General features: G+C 40.1%; 1 protein-coding gene across 1 annotated transcript in view; it reads left to right on the top strand.

Moving 5' to 3' along the window:
* The window catches only part of PLD5 (phospholipase D family member 5), a 243323-nt gene that overhangs the window by 129791 nt on the left and 95831 nt on the right, over nt 1-17701 (top strand). The window contains exon 3 of the mRNA XM_054987316.1: nt 7144-7312. Coding sequence (XP_054843291.1) covers nt 7144-7312 — 169 coding nt within the window. The remainder of the gene's footprint in view (nt 1-7143; nt 7313-17701) is intronic.

Raw genomic sequence — 17701 nt, 5'->3', positions numbered from 1 at the left:
ACCACTGGCACCGTGCTGGAGGAGGCAGCCTCCCTCCTGCCCACTGGACTCCATCGGCGGAAGCAGCCCTCTCTGCCAGGAAGCTGCACCGGCCACAGCTGCACAGCAATGGCGGCAGGGAAGACCCTCTCCACCAGCCAGCCATGCTGGCCGTGGCTGCGCGGCGACGGCAGCAGGGAAGGTCCTCTCTACTGGCCAGCCATGCTGGCTGCGGCTGCGCAGCGATGGTGGCAGGGAAGACCTTCCCCACCAGCAAATTGGCCAGCGTGGCATTAGCCCCCCCAGCCTTTTGCCTGACCAGGTAAGTGGGGTGGGGGTGGGGTTTAAAGGTGGGGGTGGGAGTTTAAGGGTGGGGGTGGGCCTCCCCCCTCCCCTGTCAATTCAGGATGCTCTGAATCTTTCCAGGGCATACCAAAGTGACTTAGAAACCTGAATCTGAAGTGGCATGCCACTTTTCCAAAGCTTTTCCCCGCTTTGGATAAACCCAAAGTTTTTTTGGGTGCAAACCCCTAGTGGTGAAGCCTATGGTCCCTAACTCATTAGCAAAGCATCTGAGATACCTCTCCCTACAATACTTCCCTCCTATCTGAGTAAAAAGCCTTTTTGAATAATTCAGCATTGTTTGCAGAAAGCCAGGAGCGTGGGGGCTCTCCTGACCTCCTCAGGCAGGCCATTTCACAGGGTAGGGGTAACAACTGAAAAAGCCCGTGTGTGGGCTGCTGTTGATTTTGCCTATGTGCAGGCTGGCACCTGATCTGATGAGCGAAGCTGTCGTGGAGGGACATACGAAGGGAGGTGGTCCCATAGGTATGCTGGGCCAAGGCCGTGAAGAGCTTTGTATGTAATAACCAATACCTTGAATTGAGCAAGGTAACAGATAGGTAGCCAATGGAGTGACTGTAGGATGGGAGTGATGTTCATGCTCCTGCTTGCTGCTGCTAACAGTCAAGCTGCAGCAGTTTGCACCAATTGGCGTTTCCTAGTTAACTTAGATTGGAGACCAATTTATAGTGCATTACAATAGTCAAGTTTTGATATTACCATAGCATGGATCCAGGTGGCCAGGTCGGCCGTTGCAAGGTAAGAAGCCATCTTCCAAGCTAGAGTGAAATTGGATAAATCCTACCTGGTCTACATTCACCAATGTTCTAATAACTTTTTGAAGTCAGTTATCAAAAATGGCAGTTAATATCTTAGCATCCACATTCATTAAAGAAATTGGTTGAAAATTTGCACATTGAGTGTGGTCTAGCAATATTTATTTTTAGAAGAGTTATTTGATATGCATCAATATTATTATCATCTTACAGAAAAGTGATAGTGATTTGCCTGACTTATTTACAATGCAACCCTAAGAAGAATTATACTTTTCTAAGTCCATTAACTTAACTAACTGGGTTTTGAAGGGGGTAACTCATTTTAGGATTTCACTCCAACTATGTCCATAGACAAACTGGGGTTTTAACGTGTGCTTCCTGATGCAAATAATACATCACAGTAATTATGGCAAAAAGGCACTGATAAATTTTAGTTTAACATTTACTGATCTTAAATTTCAGTTCTGGATTAAGTTTCAGTTCTGGATTCTTGAATATTATTTGTGCTTTGTGTTATAAGGTTCCCTTTGTTTAGACATTATTAAAATACTCAGAATCTCAGTGAATTATTTTAGCCACCTTGTCCTTTTGATGTTTATTAACCTGTTGAGATGGTTATATTTATTTAATATGTATTTAAAATACCCTGGAACAAGGCAGCTTGCTTTTATTGTTCCACTTTAATTCCTAGCAAGCATGCTGTTTCTAGAATTTCTCAAGAAACTTCTTTTGTTAATTCAATTTCAAAACTGGTACAAGGGTGGAAAATGACCTCTCTGTGTAGCCAATGAACAAGGGATGCTTTGATGTTCCTCATTCACCTTCTATATTTTTTCTAGGAACTGTGCTATATATAATTGAATGTGTCCAAATGACTTTGCAGTTCTATTTCTCTTAGTGGATGGTTCTGTTGAATCTCCCTCTCTGTTTGTATCTATTAGTTTTACTTAGTGAGTTAAGTATTTGAATGTATCTAAGTGAATCTGCAGTTATGTTTCCCTTAGCAGATGGTTCTGTTGAACCTGCTGGGGCTTTCCCACATAGGACTGCCAGTTCCCCAGTGGGGGTGGGGGATTCCCTACTCCCAGCCTTCACCACCACTACGCCACCATTCGGCTGGTAGGTGGAGGGAGGCACGGGGAATAGGCCCAGGAGCTCCAGAGCATGCATGCCATGTGAGAACACAAGGTAAGGACTCTGGGAGTGCACCCCCCACAGCCCTCCCATCCCCTGGTTTTAAGGCTGGGTGGTCCTGACAACCCTTTTCTCACATGCTCACTTACAGTCAGATTTCAGGGTATTCAGCCACAAGGATCAGATCTACTTTGAGATTCTGTAATTCCGTATCTGAGGGAGACAAACCAAAGTGGTGTCTGGTTTTTATTTATTTACATAGAAGAATGCCCTGTTTCTGCTGCAGGCTTTTGGGGGGAAGATGACATGCATGGTTTTCAGTGTGTGTGTAGGGGGCTGAGCATGTGTTACAATGTAGATGTTTGCTTGTTAGAGGTGGTTGTGGTTAACCTCTACCTCACCCTGTACTTTTCTGTCAATGATTGGATGGTGTTATTTGAGCTCCAAATGTAACAAAATTTCTGTGTTTTGATAGGCTGAGGCATTCTGAAGGAAAACTTTAAAATATGAAATAGAATTTTTAAAACATTAAACAACAATATTGTTATACAATATTGTTTAATTTGCAGGGGGGGGACTGACTAAAAATACAGGAAACACAGAGAATCCTGCTGCTCTTAACCACTACACCAAACTGGCTTACTTGTTCCTCTGATGATTGTTGTTTCAAGGTGGAAACCACATGTCAGCCAGAAGCCCCACTGGGTAAGAGCCTTGCTCACTTTCCTGAAACATTGGATCAGTGCTTCCAGTGCAAACTACTTACATCATACTTTAACGAGGTAATGAATTATGAGCATAGAGAGGGTTTCATTAAGGGATGCCTAGATAGTCTACCATTTGCAGATTTAGAAGGCCTCCATGATGGGACCCTGTGATGGACAGGATGCTGTCCTGCCTCTGAAAGGTAAAACAGCCACTCAGCTGTTTCATCCCTGAGTCTATAGGAGTGCTGCCCCAGCACCCAGTGTCCTTTCAAAAGAGGATGGAATGTTGGGAGGAAACACAATTCAGGTCTGCCTCAGTGACAGCAGAGAGTGTTGTGTACCTCTGCCTGGCTTTGTGGCAGTGTGGTTTACCTTAGGCTTTGGGAGAAGACTGAGTTGTGAGGACTGTCTCTGGTAATGAGCAGCCATTGCACCCTTTATTCTGACTCTTGGGAAAGGGCAGGCTGGTGTGGGTGGAATTCTGTGTGTACGTGAAAAGTTCTAACCTGTTGGCTAGTTAGTGAAAGCCTGTTTGCACTAGAAAATATTAAAGGGAGTTAAAATCAATCTGAAGCCATAACTAGCTTAACTTTCTGTGCCATTGAATGTAGCTGCTGTGCTGCGGATCTCTTTTTTAAAAGCAGCCTGTAAATAAATAAATCTTGCTTGTTTTTTAGTTAAACCTCCTGCTTCAATGATTTCTGTACTCTCTTTGCTTAATACAAAATTTTCCTCACCCAAAGACTTTTCACTCACTACCATCTTATTATATAATTGAGTAAGCATGTTTCAGACAATTCACTTTATAACCTGGCGCACCACCAGAGGGTGCTGCCACAGAGGAAAGCCCAGGTAACTTACCATATCGCTCCAGAAAACATACCGTGGTGGGAAGCTCAGGCTGGGAACAGGAGTGGACAGAGTGGCAATGCCCTCCCCATGCCTTAACCCAGCTGGTATTAGTAGTGGAGTAGGTGTCAATGCCTGCCCCCCATTCAGCCAGCTGGGATCAGGAGCGGAGCAGGTGGTAATGCCCACTCTCTGCTGTAACCTAGCTTTTATTAGGAGTGGAGCAGGTGGCTATGCCCATCCCCCACCTTAACACAGTGGATATTAGGACCATAACAGGTGGCAATGCCCACCCTCGCCTTAACCCAGTTGGAATTAGGAGCAGAGCAGGTGGCAATGCCCACCCCCCCTTCACCCAGCTGGGATCAGGAGCAGAGCAGTTGGCTATGCCCACTCTCCGCCTTAACCCATTAGGAGCAGAGCAGATGGCAATGCCCACACCCTTCACCCAGTTGGGATACTATGCCAATGCTTGCCCAGTGCCTTCACCTGGGTGGGATCAGGCACAGAGCAGGAAGCAATTCCCTTCTTCCCTTCACCCAGCCAGGATAAGATGTGGAGCACGTGGCATTGCTCACCCCCTTCAACCTACTGGAATAAGGCACTGAGCAGGTGGCAATGCCCACCCCATCTTCACCCTGTCAGAATCAGGCACCAAGCAGGCAGCAATGCCCACCCCATCTTCACCCTGTCAGAATCAGGCACCAAGCAGGCAGCAATCTCTGCCCCTGCCTTCAACCTGCCAGAATCAGGAGCAGAGAAGGTGGCAATGCCCACACACCCCTTCACCCAGTTGGGATCAGGAGCGGAGCACATAGCAAAGCCCACCGCCTGTCTTTGCCTATTGGGATCAGTTGAGGAACAGGAGGTAATACCTGCTCCTCCCTTCACCCAGCAGGTAACAGGTGGCAATGCCCACCTCTCTTCACCTAGCTGGGATCAGGTTTGGCTCCAGGGGAAAAAACACTGTGTTCCCATAATAAATCCAATAATCTCAAGTACAGATTTACAGAGCAGAAGGCAATGCCCATTTCCCCTTCACTCGGCTGGGATCAGGAGCGGAGCAGGTGGCAATGCCTGCCCCCCTTTACCCGGCCTGTATCAAGTGTGCAGAAAGTAGGAAAGCCCACCACCCCATCATGTTGCTGAGATCAGGTGTGGTGCAGGTGGCAATGCCCACCCCCTCTTTCGTCAGCCAGGATCAGTGATGGAGGAAGAGGGAATGCCTGCCTGCCCGCTCTCGCCTTTCTAGAGCCCGCTGTATTTTTCCCCACAACGGGCTTTGTTTCTAGTAAGAACATAAGAAGGGAAGATTTCAAAACAAACCTAGTTCTGAAAATTACAGGAGGCCATGTGGGTTCCCTCATTTGGAAGAAAAGACCTGTCACAGACCCCATATAATGAAAATTACAGTGACTATCAGGCCATTGAGGATTTTTTCCATATGATATTTTAGTGCCTGAGATTTGAGGCTGAGCACAAAAGATTTTTGAGGACCATTATATCTCATTTCCTACAAAGGTCAGATCAGGATAAACTTGTATTACTACAGCCATATAGGGATAAAATGATTTATCTCTGAAAGGCAAGGTTTGTTGCTGCTGTCATAAGAATGACAATGAGACATGCTGATGTAAGCACGGTTGACCTGCAGATTAATTGCTATTCTCTGGGTCATTAACCAATGGATTAATAAATTACGCATAAATCTATAAAGTGTATTATCATAGTTTTATCTTGAGATATTCTAAATAATTATTATGTGAAAAAACATGTTTTATTTTATTTATTTTATTAATAGAATTATTGTGTTGTTGCTATGGCTTATTTGTGGATGCAATAAAGACTATGAGTGAGAAATAGTATCTTGAAGCATACATCTGTCCCCTTCTATGTCTTCCTCCAGCAAGTGAAGGCTTTTTTATTTGGCATCCCTGCCTTATATATTTAATTGATAATTCTCTGTTTTTATGCATTTCAGTTTTAAACTTGTTTTATTATGATATATCTTTATACTGCTCAGTTTTAGTTGTTAGCCACTTTTGGTGGTAGGGCTGCCAAGTTCCCTGTTGGGGGTGGGGGATCCCCCACTCCCAGCCTCTGCTTCTTACCAATAGTCACCTGGCCAGCAGGGGGAAGTCCTGGGGAATGGGTCTGGGGGGCAAAAAATCTTCTAAGCCAGTGCACAGTGGATGCACTCCTGTTGGCTGTGACAATGTCACTTCCGAAAGCGATGTCATATGCCCTGCCAGATGCATGCTTTGTGTGCACCTAAGAATAACATCAAGGTAAGTGCCAGGTCCCTTCCTCCCACCAGGAAGTTAAGGGGACCTGGCAACCTACTTGACTGGGCTGAAAGGTGAGATATAAATCTTGTAAATAAGTAAGTAGTTTTTAATAAATGGTTAGGAAGCCAGGATTTTTAGTGCTAAAGGTCTAGCGCTAACCATTATATGAGAGTCTTCTTCATGTCACTTCAAGAGATGAAAATAGGACATTACAGAGTAACAGAAAAAGGCAACTTTCTATCTGGAGTACTAGAGAAAAGTGCATCATGGGTACCTAGTACTTTCCCCCAACTGTGAAAATTTAAGCAGTGAAGCTGAATGATTCACCCTTTTTCTGATAGAAAAGGGAGTGTCAAGCAATTTTTAGAACAAATTCTCCATCCTCTGACATGCATAGTCATATATAATTAGGAAATGTCAGCAAATTATAGGGAATACTTTCAGAAGGCTTTCCAAGAATTATATGCCAAATGGAAAAGAGAAAACAAGATTATCTGCTTTCTGCCATTGATTCTGCCACTATTTTCTGCAGAGAACAGGAAGAAAGTATAGAAAAATAACATGCAATCCTAAAAGTAGCAGTGTTCTTTGAAAAGCAACTGCAAAGGAAGATGTTATGGAAAGTTTAAGGCTTTCCAGGTGAACAAAGGCAGTATTCATCTGTCTTAATACATAAAGTAAGAAAGTAATATTAACATGGATAGGATAAGAAATATGGGGACTGAATGTAAATTCCTTCAATTTCCATGCTGAGATTTCAGAATAATGGACTTTTCTGGACTAATACTTCCAGTTCTTTGATTATCTTGGCATTTTGGGTGAATAGGTGGAGATACTGTTACCTCAAATACTTCTTTATCTCAAATGGTTAGTTTATAGGAAAAAAATAGGGAAAAGTACTAGAATATGTCCCTCATCATTCATTTAATGGGGAGGTCATGTTAAGTGCCTCAAGGACTGCAAGAGATATTTTAAGAAACAAAAGCTAATAATGCCTTCTGAAACAGAAAATATTTAAATTAAGTAAATAGTTTTGTAAATTCTCTTGTCTTCTTTGTGTCTTCTCAGGGTTGCTCTTGTGGAAAACATTCCTGAAGGCATAAACTATTCAGACAGTGCACCATCCCATTTGTCTCTTTTCCAAGGATGGATGAATTTACTTAATATGGCTAAAAAGTCTGTTGATATAGTTTCTTCCCAATGGGACCTCAGTCCCAGTCATCCATCTGCATGCCAGGTATGCTTTATTTTAAATTTTCATGTCGGTCTTCATCAGCTTTGCATTTTTCTGTTCATCCTCCTTGGTTTCTGAAATCCTAAGATATAGCATAGACAATATCTTCTGCTTGCTGTGAATATTAGCCTTCCTTAATTATAAAAAATTGTTTACTTGTAGAATGGTATCTCAAGGTAAGTCATAGGAAGCATGTCACATGAAAAGTTGATCACTAATGTTGATAAATAATGGAAGAGCTTCTCATAATTTAGCCACAAATTTAGCCACAATTTAGCCAATATTTCTTATTTTTATTATATTAACAGGTATAGCCCATTTTTCAGCATCCAAACAACAAAAGCTCTGACCTGGATAGCTCAGACTAGCTCAGTTTCATTAGATCTCAGAAGCAAAACATGATGGAACAAAACTTTTTACTCCAGAGAAATCTAATATTCTCCACTGCTGTTAATCTTTGTTGCTTGATTCCTGGGACTATATTATATTAGTAAAATTTTGTTTAATGCTATATATAATTCAAATAAACAGTAGCACCTTCTATGTTTTTTGACCTCAGTTAAGAACTATGGGATTTTGCCCAGCTGTTAAATAGGTGCACTGGAGCTTGCCTCTGGCATCTATTTCTCACCTCTGGATGAGGTGGAAAATAGAGCTGTTAATGAACTTGTAAGAACACAGATGTGGATCCAATGGATTTTGCGTTGGAAGAAAACTCTTTCCATTGGAAGGTGTTCTTCCTTAATATTTATGTATTTTATTTACAAAATTTATGCCACCTTTCTGCCTCCATTAGGGACACCAGTGCTGCTAACATATTACAAACATATATGATAATAAAAACACATCTGAAAAACCATTAATGCTAAACAAAAACACAATTAAACCTAAAATACACATACAAAAACAACAATTAAAAGACAGACAGGAGAGATCACTAAGGGAATCCCAGCCAAAGCAAAAACTCTTCATCCAGTGGCAGAAGATGACAGCAGAAGGAAACAGATACATTTTCCTAGGAAAAGAGTTCTAGAGTTTTGGTCCCACCAAGAAGGCCCTCTCCTGGGTTGCCACTTGCCTAATTTCATATGGCAGGTGTAATGGAATGGGCTTTTAAATGAATGGTACTAAGTGCAACATATAGAGAGTGGAAGGGAAAGGGTTAAAAAACTGCCTGGAGGGAGAATAATTGACAGGCTACTCCCCCTCTGTGATTGCTCAGTGAGAAGGTAACAATTGGGGCTGACAGAATTCTTGGAGGAGTTGAAGCTTGGAATCTGACGGAAAACAGGAAAAGTTTGCCCTAATGGGGACAGCTTTAGGTTTATGGAAGATTTTTAGCTAAAGTACTTAAGTGTGAAAGCCAGCACTAATTTACGCAGACAAGATAGAACTGGGGTGTGTTGTTGGCAGAGGAAGTGGATAGTGAAAGGAGACTTCCTGTCAGCAAAGTGATCAGGGTTATGCCTTTTGGAGAAAAAATAATTCCTGCCCAGTGTCTAAAAAGGGAGTTTTGGCTCAGAGGAGGACCCTGGGTCTGATGTAAAGGGTAGAGTGCTGTGCTGAAAACACCTAAGCTGTAGTGAAATCTATGAAGAAACCTTGTTAAAGTAACCTAAGTATGAAACTACCACCTCTCTTTTTTAAGATCTGTGACTACTGAAACTAAGCTTTAAGAAGATTAATAATAATAATAACTGCGTGTATATACCGCTCTTTTAGACAGATTAGTGCCTCACCCAGAGCAATGAACAAGTTAGTGTTATTATTATCCCTACAATACAGCTGAGGAGCTGGGGCTGAGAGGAGTGGCTTACCCAAGACCACCTATTGAGTTCATGGCAGTAGAGGGGTTTGAACCAGTAGAGTGCTGATTCGCAGCCAAACCATTTAACCACAGTGTTATAGCAGCCTAATGCTTGTGAAGTATTCTGTTCTACAATCAAAGTTTACCTCAGCTTTATTTTCCCTGCCTACCTATGTAATAAGCCTGCCTGTTTAATAAACCTACTGTTTTACTCAGCCTCTAGTGCCATTTCATTTGAAGAAGACGTGGACTCTTGGCTTCTTCCTCACCAAATATTTGGCTGCAATATAAGCCAAAATATATAAGATTAAAGTGTGGGACAAAAAGACCTTAAAATTATACCTAGATACATACTATCAGAGGCTGCCCAGCCACAGCAAGCAAACTTGACTGTTTTTTGGGGGGGGGGATCTGCCTTACATCAATGGAGTGAGTGGGGCTTATGTCATAGCAGGGCACCTGAAGTAGGGCCTCAGAAGATTGATTGATTGATATTCTGCTGTCCCCGCCAGCAGGCTCAGAGTGATTCACAACAATTTAATAAATACAATAATAAAATCATGGCAGCATAAAACATAAAATCATCAAACAATAATACAATCCTATAAAACAGCTGCACACATATTGCACCACCCATTCAGCATTGAACAAACCCAAGGGGCAGGGCGGCTAGCAACCAGATGGATACAGAGTTGAGGGGGACAACCATAGAGGTCAGTTAAATTTGTAAGAGAGTTGGCAGTCTTTTAGGTATCTGGTCCCAAACCATTTAGGGCTTTAAAGGACAGTTCCTGCCTAGAAACAGATTGAGAGCCAGTGTAGATGGGCCAAGGCTGAAGTGATGTCATCCCTGCAACCCATTTCAGTCAACACCTTAAGAAGACAATACTAACTGAAATTAAGCAACTAAGAAATCAACTGAACTTTTTGCAAATTGAAGAAATGCAGAAGAAGTTAAGCTTTATGAAGCAGAAATACTTTGAACATGCAAACAAACCAGGTCATTTTCTGGCCTATTGTCTAAGAAGAGAAACTGAGAGAAGAAGGATCACAGCAGTTAGAAAGCAAGATGGAATTACCCATGCAAAAAAAGAAATACATAAAGTTTTTACATCCTATTTTTCTGAATTATATAAAAAAGAATCCCTTGTGGAACAAGGACTTGAAGATTATATTAAAGAAACGATACTCCCAAAGTTTAAGTTAGTCGACAAAGAAGTGCTGAATCATAATATAACAATACAAGAGATATCACAAATGATAAAAAGTTTGAAAAAAGATGCACCCGGTCCAGACAGGCTAAAAGCTATGTATTACAAATGCTTTGAAGAAGAGCTGGCCCTGACGCTTCAAAAAGTGATGAATAAAATAAGTGAAGATAGGATTTTACCTGAATCATGGCAAGAGGCACATATAACGCTGATTCCTAAAGAAGGAAACGACCTGATGCTGCCGCAATCATACAGACCAATCTCGCTGCTGAACGTGGATTACAAATTATTTACCTCCATTTTAGCAGAAAGAATCAGAAGAAGCATAATGAACATAATACATCCCGATCAGATGAGCTTCATGCCAAAGAGATACATGAAAGAAAACATCCAATTTGTAATTGATGCAATAGAACTAGTGGAGAAGAAAGGACATAAACCTGCATTTGTCTTTCTGGACGCTGAAAAAGCATTTGATAATCTCTCTTGGACTTTTTTGCAAAAAATAATACAAAATTTATGCATTGGCCCTAAGTTTGAAGATTGGATAAAAGGAATTTATGCAAAGCAAAAAGCGAAGATTTTAATTAATGGAGCATTGACAGAAAAATTGCAAATAGAAAAGGGTATTAGACAAGGATGCCCATTGTCACCACAACTATTCATATTGGCAATGGAAATTCTTGCTTCCAAAATAAGACAAGACTCTAAAATTAAAGGCCTAAAAGTGGACGATGAAGAATTTAAACTGAAATGCTATGCCGATGACGTGGTATGGACAATTTCGAACCCGCAAGAGACAATACAGGATGTGATGGAACAGCTTTTGAAGTTCGGTGAATATTCAGGATTCAAAATTAGCAAGAAAAAAACAAAAATTATTCCTAAATTTTTAACAAAGCATGAGGAAGAAAGAATCCAGGAAGTATCAGGATGTGAGATAGCAGCAAACCCAGTGAAATATTTGGGCATCTATCTAACAAGACATAAAGACTCTGTTTAGAAATAATTATGAGACATTGTGGAGTAGAATTCAAAAAGATTTGGAAAGATGGTCCAAATTAAATTTGTCTTGGATTGGAAGGATTTTGGCGATTAAAATGAATGTTTTACCAAAAATTAATTTTTTGTTTCAAATGTTACCAATCAGCATAAAAGATAAGACATTGAAGGATTGGCAGAGACAAATTAATCAATTTATCTGGAACAGTAAAAAACCAAGAGTAAGATTCAAGGTATTACAAGATGGAACTTCCAGAGGAGGGTTGTCAGTCCCAAATATTAAACTATATTACAAAGCAGCTGGTCTTGTTTGGATTATAGACTGGATAAGAAACCCCAAAGACAGACTAATATGACTAGAAGGAGCGGACCTGACAGATGGACTGCACAACCTCCTCTGGGTGGCAAAAAGATCAAGAAAGAAACAAGAAAGTCATGTTATAAGAGATGGTCTCATGCAAATTTGGGATTCGTTTAGAAGAAAAATAAGCCCGTTGATATCACCACTATTTTCACCAACTGATGCCTTTTGTGATAAGAATCAGAGGAAAGATAATGATTTTATAACGTACCAAGATATGACAAACCCTCGAGGAAAGATAAAATCATGGCAAAGAAATTCAAGATGAAGGGGGGGAAATACAATGGCTGATATATTTTCAGGCAGTTTCCAGAATACAAGAATCCCAGAAGGAACTCAGAGGACAGTTAAGGAATCTTACCAACTTTGAGAAAATAATCATGCAGAAAAAAGAACACATCTTGGGTCTAATATATAAACTTTTACTCCAATATGATACTGAATCAGAACAAGTTAAAGTGTGTATGATAAAGTGGATGCAAAATTTCAGAGAAGAAATAACATTTCAACAGTGGAGGAATGTTTGGACAAAGGGCATAAAATTTACAGCAAGCCAAACATTAAGAGAGAATTGGTACAAGATGTTCTTTAGATGGTACATTACACCAAAAGACATCGAGAGAATGGACAAGAAATATGTCGGGTTATGTTGGAAATGTAAAGAAGCAGATGGTTCCTTCTATGACATGTGGTGGACTTGCCACAAAAGTAAAAACTTCTGGAAAGAAATACATGCTGAGATGCAAAGGATTTTAAAATTTGATTTCACCATGAATCCACAAACTATGCTGTTGGGAATACTACAAGAAAATGTAGACAGAAAATTACACGAACTATTTAGGTATTTATTGACAGCGGCAAGGATGGTATTTGCAACCAGATGGAAGGAAGAAGAATGCCCAACTAGGGAAATCTGGGGGGATAAGATGGCAGAATACACAGCAATGGCAAAATTAACAAGCTATTTAAACAGAAGACCAATGAGAGAATTGGAAGAGAAATGGGGAAATTATTTTGCTTACAAAGGATAAAATGTATAAAATGTCTTAGTTTTAGAAACCTGAATAGGATGGTATACTGATATATTGTTATAGATTGGATATAAGATGAAATCGGTTAAATATTAGTGTTGAGGTAGAATGCATGATATGGACTTTGGCAAAATAGTTAAGTTAAATAGAAATAATCTGTATAGAAGCATTAGACCATATTAAGATATAGCAGTAAGAATGTACATGGAGACTGCTTGTTTTGACCTTTAGTTGATCTAAAATTGAATACTGTGTAGGAAAAAGATTGTATTTAGTTTGAGAAGATACACAGGAGTTGGAATAGGAGATGTAATATTGATAAACTCTGATTAAGGTATGCTTTGTGCACTCTGTATTTTATTATAACAACTCTTGTAGTGCAAAATCTTATTGTTCCTCTGACCCTGTTATCCCCCCTTCTTTTCTTTGTACCCCTCTTTGTTCTGAAAATAAATAAATAAAAAATCTTGGCTGCAGCATTCTACACCTTTTGCTGAACACTTTTCATGGGCAGCCTCATGCAGAGTGCATTGCAGTAATCTAATCTAGATGTAACCGGGGCATGCACCACAGTAGCCAGATCTTTTCTGCCCAGAAAAGGCCACAGCTGGTTAACCAGTCAAAGCTGGTAAAAAGTGTTCCTGGCCGCACCTGTCACCCACTTATCCCTCAAACTATGGACTTGGTCCTTAAAGAGGAGTGCATCTCTGTCCAGAATCGATGGTAGCTCACATTCCGAATAAGACCTCCCATTCACTAGTAGCTCTCCCTAATCTGCTACAGGAGCCCCGGCTGGAACTCCTGCTGCTGACCTGTCCTTGCACTGAGCTAAAAACACACTGACAAGGAGGAAAATGAAGTAGAGAGAGATTGGCCCTCTTTTTCACAGGAAAGGAAGTAGAGGGAGGAAGGCCTATCACCTATTAAAATCTCATTTTCCTTTCCCCGCAGTGGATTTAACACTTCTTTATCCTTTTTAGTGCTCTTAATATAACCAAAGAACTCCTTTTTGTAGTGTTTAGCATCTCTTGGTAGCCTAAGCTCATATTGAGCTTTAGCCTTTCTAACACTCTGTCTACAAGCACTGGCAAGTTGTTTATATTCATCTTTGGTTATACAGCCCTCTTTCCATTTCCTGAATGTGTCTTTTTAAATTTTCAGATCTTTAGAAAGCTGCTTATGGAGCCACCCTGATTTCTTTAGGTTCCTCCCATGTTTATTTCTCTTTGGAATAGTTTGTGATTGTGCCTTCAATGTCTCGCTTTTCCCATCCGTTTTTTCACTACCTTGCTGAGGAGCAAACCATCTCCCTATAGAAGTGTTTCATCCAGAAAGTATAGTCCATGATCCACGAAACAAAATCTTTCCTGATGACACCAACTGCATAGCCAGTTATTTATTTCCAGTATTCTGCTCTCTCTTTCTAAACCACGGCTGTCAACAGGAAGAAGTGACAAAATCACAACCTGTGTTCCCAGGTCCTTCAGCTTTCTGCGCAGAGCCTCGTAGTCTTTTTAAATACATTCTTAACTGTGCCAGGCAGTATCATTTGTTCCCACATGGGTGAGCAAGAAGGGATAATAATCTCTGGGCTTGAGCCTTTCCAGCCTTTCTGTCATGTCTTGGATGGGTAAACAGCATACCTTGGATGATAAACAACATACCTCTCAAGATGTCAGGTTTGTTCTGTAAACTTTAGCCCCTACCCCTCTCAGTAGGGGTTTTCCCTCCTTTCCCTCAAGCAAGTGTATGCATACCTGTTTTTCACAAAACCAGAGCAGAGCGTGCAAGTGAGGGTAACTAACTCCTGTCTCAAACATTTTCTGCTCCATTTTTTTCAGCATTTTTTTCTCCCAGTCCAGCTGTGATACTGAAATTCAGTTGGGGGAGGGGGGTGGGTGGGACTGAAGCACTCAGAAAGAACCAGCATAGCTTCTTGAAAGGGAAGTACTGTTTTGCCATCCTTTTGGAATTCTTTGGGAATGATAAGCATGAGTAGTAGTGATCTATAAGATATTAGAAGCTTAGACTTCCAGCTTTTAGTGACATCCGACATCAAGGTCTCATGAGTTAACTTAGTAGTTACAAGATAAAAGAATAGGTTATCTCATGGATTAGTAATTGGTTAAACAACATTTGAATTCAGTAGCTCCTTAAAAGACCAACACATTTTTTCAGGGTATTAACTTTCATGAGTCAAAGCTCACTTTGTCAAACAAAAGGACAATGTTCTCAAAGTGAAGGGAAGCAAAACAGTGTATTCTCACAAGGATCTGTTTCAGGGTTGATGCTATTTAATTTGTTCATTAGCTGGATCAGGGCAAGAAGAAAAGTGTCCAGGTTTTCAGATGTCAGCAGAATATTTAAGAGGGTGCAAATCAAAGTTGATTGTGAAGAGCTCCACGAAGATCTTTCCATACTGGGTTAGTGGGCAACATAACATATGAAGTGCAATGTAAATTAGTATAAAGTAATGCACATTGAAACAAAACTTCCTAATATATGCTAGTTGGGTCAGAAGTGCTAGTGACTGGACAGGAATGAGATCCTGAAGTCATACTAGATTGTTCAGAGAAAAAGCTGACTCAGTGTGCAACTACAGTGAAAAGGGCAAATTTTATGCTAAGGATTAGTATAAAAAGGAATTAAAATGTTCAGTATTATCACAATATTCTTACGTGGATCTATGGAGTTAGCACATATGGAATACTTTGTACAGTTCTGGTCTCCCATTTCTAAAAAAATGTAGTACTGAAAAAGGTGCAGAAATGATCGAAGGGTTGTGCACTTTCATTGTGAAGTGCACAAATGGGTTTGGAGGCTAGACTTTAGAAAAAATAAGGGAGAAATGTGATGCCACTTTGAAAATTATACATAAAGAGAGAGCTGGCTAACATTGCCCACCTATCACAGTAGAGCTGGGGAAGCCATATCCTCTCCATCTGTTTCCTTCCTTGTTTTCCAACAGAAACAAGCAAACCCTTTCCCTAGCCTGCCTAAATCAGGGTAACAGATTAGCATGACAAACCAGAACTTGTGCTTACACCAAATCAGAAAGCCCTCCCAAAGCCAGTAATATCTTGTGAGAACTGACAGAAAGTAAAATACTATGCCATAAATGCTGTGCTGAGTCATGCCCCCCCCCCTCACTGAGGTCCTCCCTCCTGTCGTCAGGCAAAAAAAAACTAGTCGTCAAGGTGCAACGGAGTTTTTAAAGCAAAATAGATCTTTGTAAAAGCTTGTTCTCTGTATGTTCACAGTTGAGTAGGAAGTTGAAATTGTTTAAACCTGGCATTACTGTGTTACATATCTTACAAAGTACTATTATTAGGTTGAATGCTGCATGCTATCATGCCTGTTTCATGATTCTGGCAATTTCAAATGTCTCTTTTATTTGATTTCTCTAGAGCTTATGAGACCTTTCTTGAAGACATTGAGTCTAATTTCCTTGGATATTAAGGAAGAAGAATGTCTAAATATCCATTTAATTAGGATAGAAAAGATAGCATAATGACAAAGAAAGCTTATAAATTTGAATAAACCACTCTTGTCAAACTGCTATTATAAAATATCACCAATAAAAACTAGGGGTGCTTGGACACCCACCTGTTAGGCAGTTCGCCAGTTGTGAAGAGAGATCTTATTTTTTTATAATCAGTTCAATAGTTTGTTGAACTGTTTGTGAGTGTTTGGCAGGTTGTTTCACTGTATGCCTACTTTCCAAGCAGTACAGCACATTTGGCTTTTCAAGCATGCACATTCTTACACAGCCTGATTGAGGTCTACTATCCCCATCCTTGCTGCATAATTGCTGCACTCAGTAAGCAATTGCTTAAATAGACAATTAGATCATACACAAATAAAACAGTCATCAATAAATGCTGGGTTTCAATAAAAATCATGCCCTTTGATGTTCATCTAAGTTCCTTCCAACTTCCTAATGACATTAATAGCTACCAAACAGTTTGAATCAACAGCATCTTTGCACAGGTGCAATTTAGGGAAAGCTGGATGAAAACTGGTTCAGCTGGCATTTGTGGCTGCTATGCATGAAGCAAACAGACTGAGTGATCAGCTCACACATATTCGCAGCAAAATTTGCAGCACCTCTAGGGAAAACAAGATCCATTTTTGAAATTGGTCTTTCTTATTTGTGCATTGAAAAGTTGTGTATGTTTATTATAATGCTACAACAAACCACATTATTAATCTGTAAGAATCCATGACAAATATGCATATATGAAAGTGCTTGAAAGATTTGGGACATCCGAAAATATTACAGACAGCTGTGAGCCATCTGTACTCATCATTCATAGTAGAAATATGTTGTGTAGTACTAATGAGTGGTGAAGGAGATATGATTATGTTCAGCTTTAACAACTATTAGTTTATGAATACATGAAGTGCCTTATATTGCGTCAGACCTTTGGTCTATCTATCAAGATCAATATTGTCTGCTGTCCAGGGTCTCAGGTGAAGATCTTTCACGTCACCTGCCTCCTGATCTTTTTACCTTGAGATGCTGAGAATTGAACCTAGGACATTCTGCATGCAAGGCAGATACTCTACCACTAAGTCATACCTCCTCATTATATTATAACGTATCTGCCATCATAATGACCATCATCTCTTTGTTGCATGCATTTTTATATTTTGCTTTTACTTTCAGTGTACTTTAGTGCAGGAGCGTGTATCTCTAATTTTGCATTTAATTTCATGTCCAATTACATTTCTGTCTCTGCTATTGAAATGCTCAATTATTTTTTTAATTTTTAATTTTTTTAATTTTTAAATTTTTTTTAAATTTTTTAATTTTTTTTTTAAAAAATTAAATTAATTTTTTTAATTTAGTTCTTGAACAAAGCTGCCGGACTGCAGTGTTTACATTCTTTAGATTTTAAATTGTCAACAAACGTGCCCCTATTTTCCCCCACCTTTTTTTGGTGACAGCTTCAGTGTGCACATGGTGCTCCTCTAGCC

Source organism: Eublepharis macularius, chromosome 1 (assembly GCF_028583425.1).
Source record: "Eublepharis macularius isolate TG4126 chromosome 1, MPM_Emac_v1.0, whole genome shotgun sequence".
Classification (NCBI taxonomy): Eukaryota; Metazoa; Chordata; class Lepidosauria; order Squamata; family Eublepharidae; genus Eublepharis; species Eublepharis macularius.
This window is presented reverse-complemented; position numbering and strand designations above follow the sequence as displayed.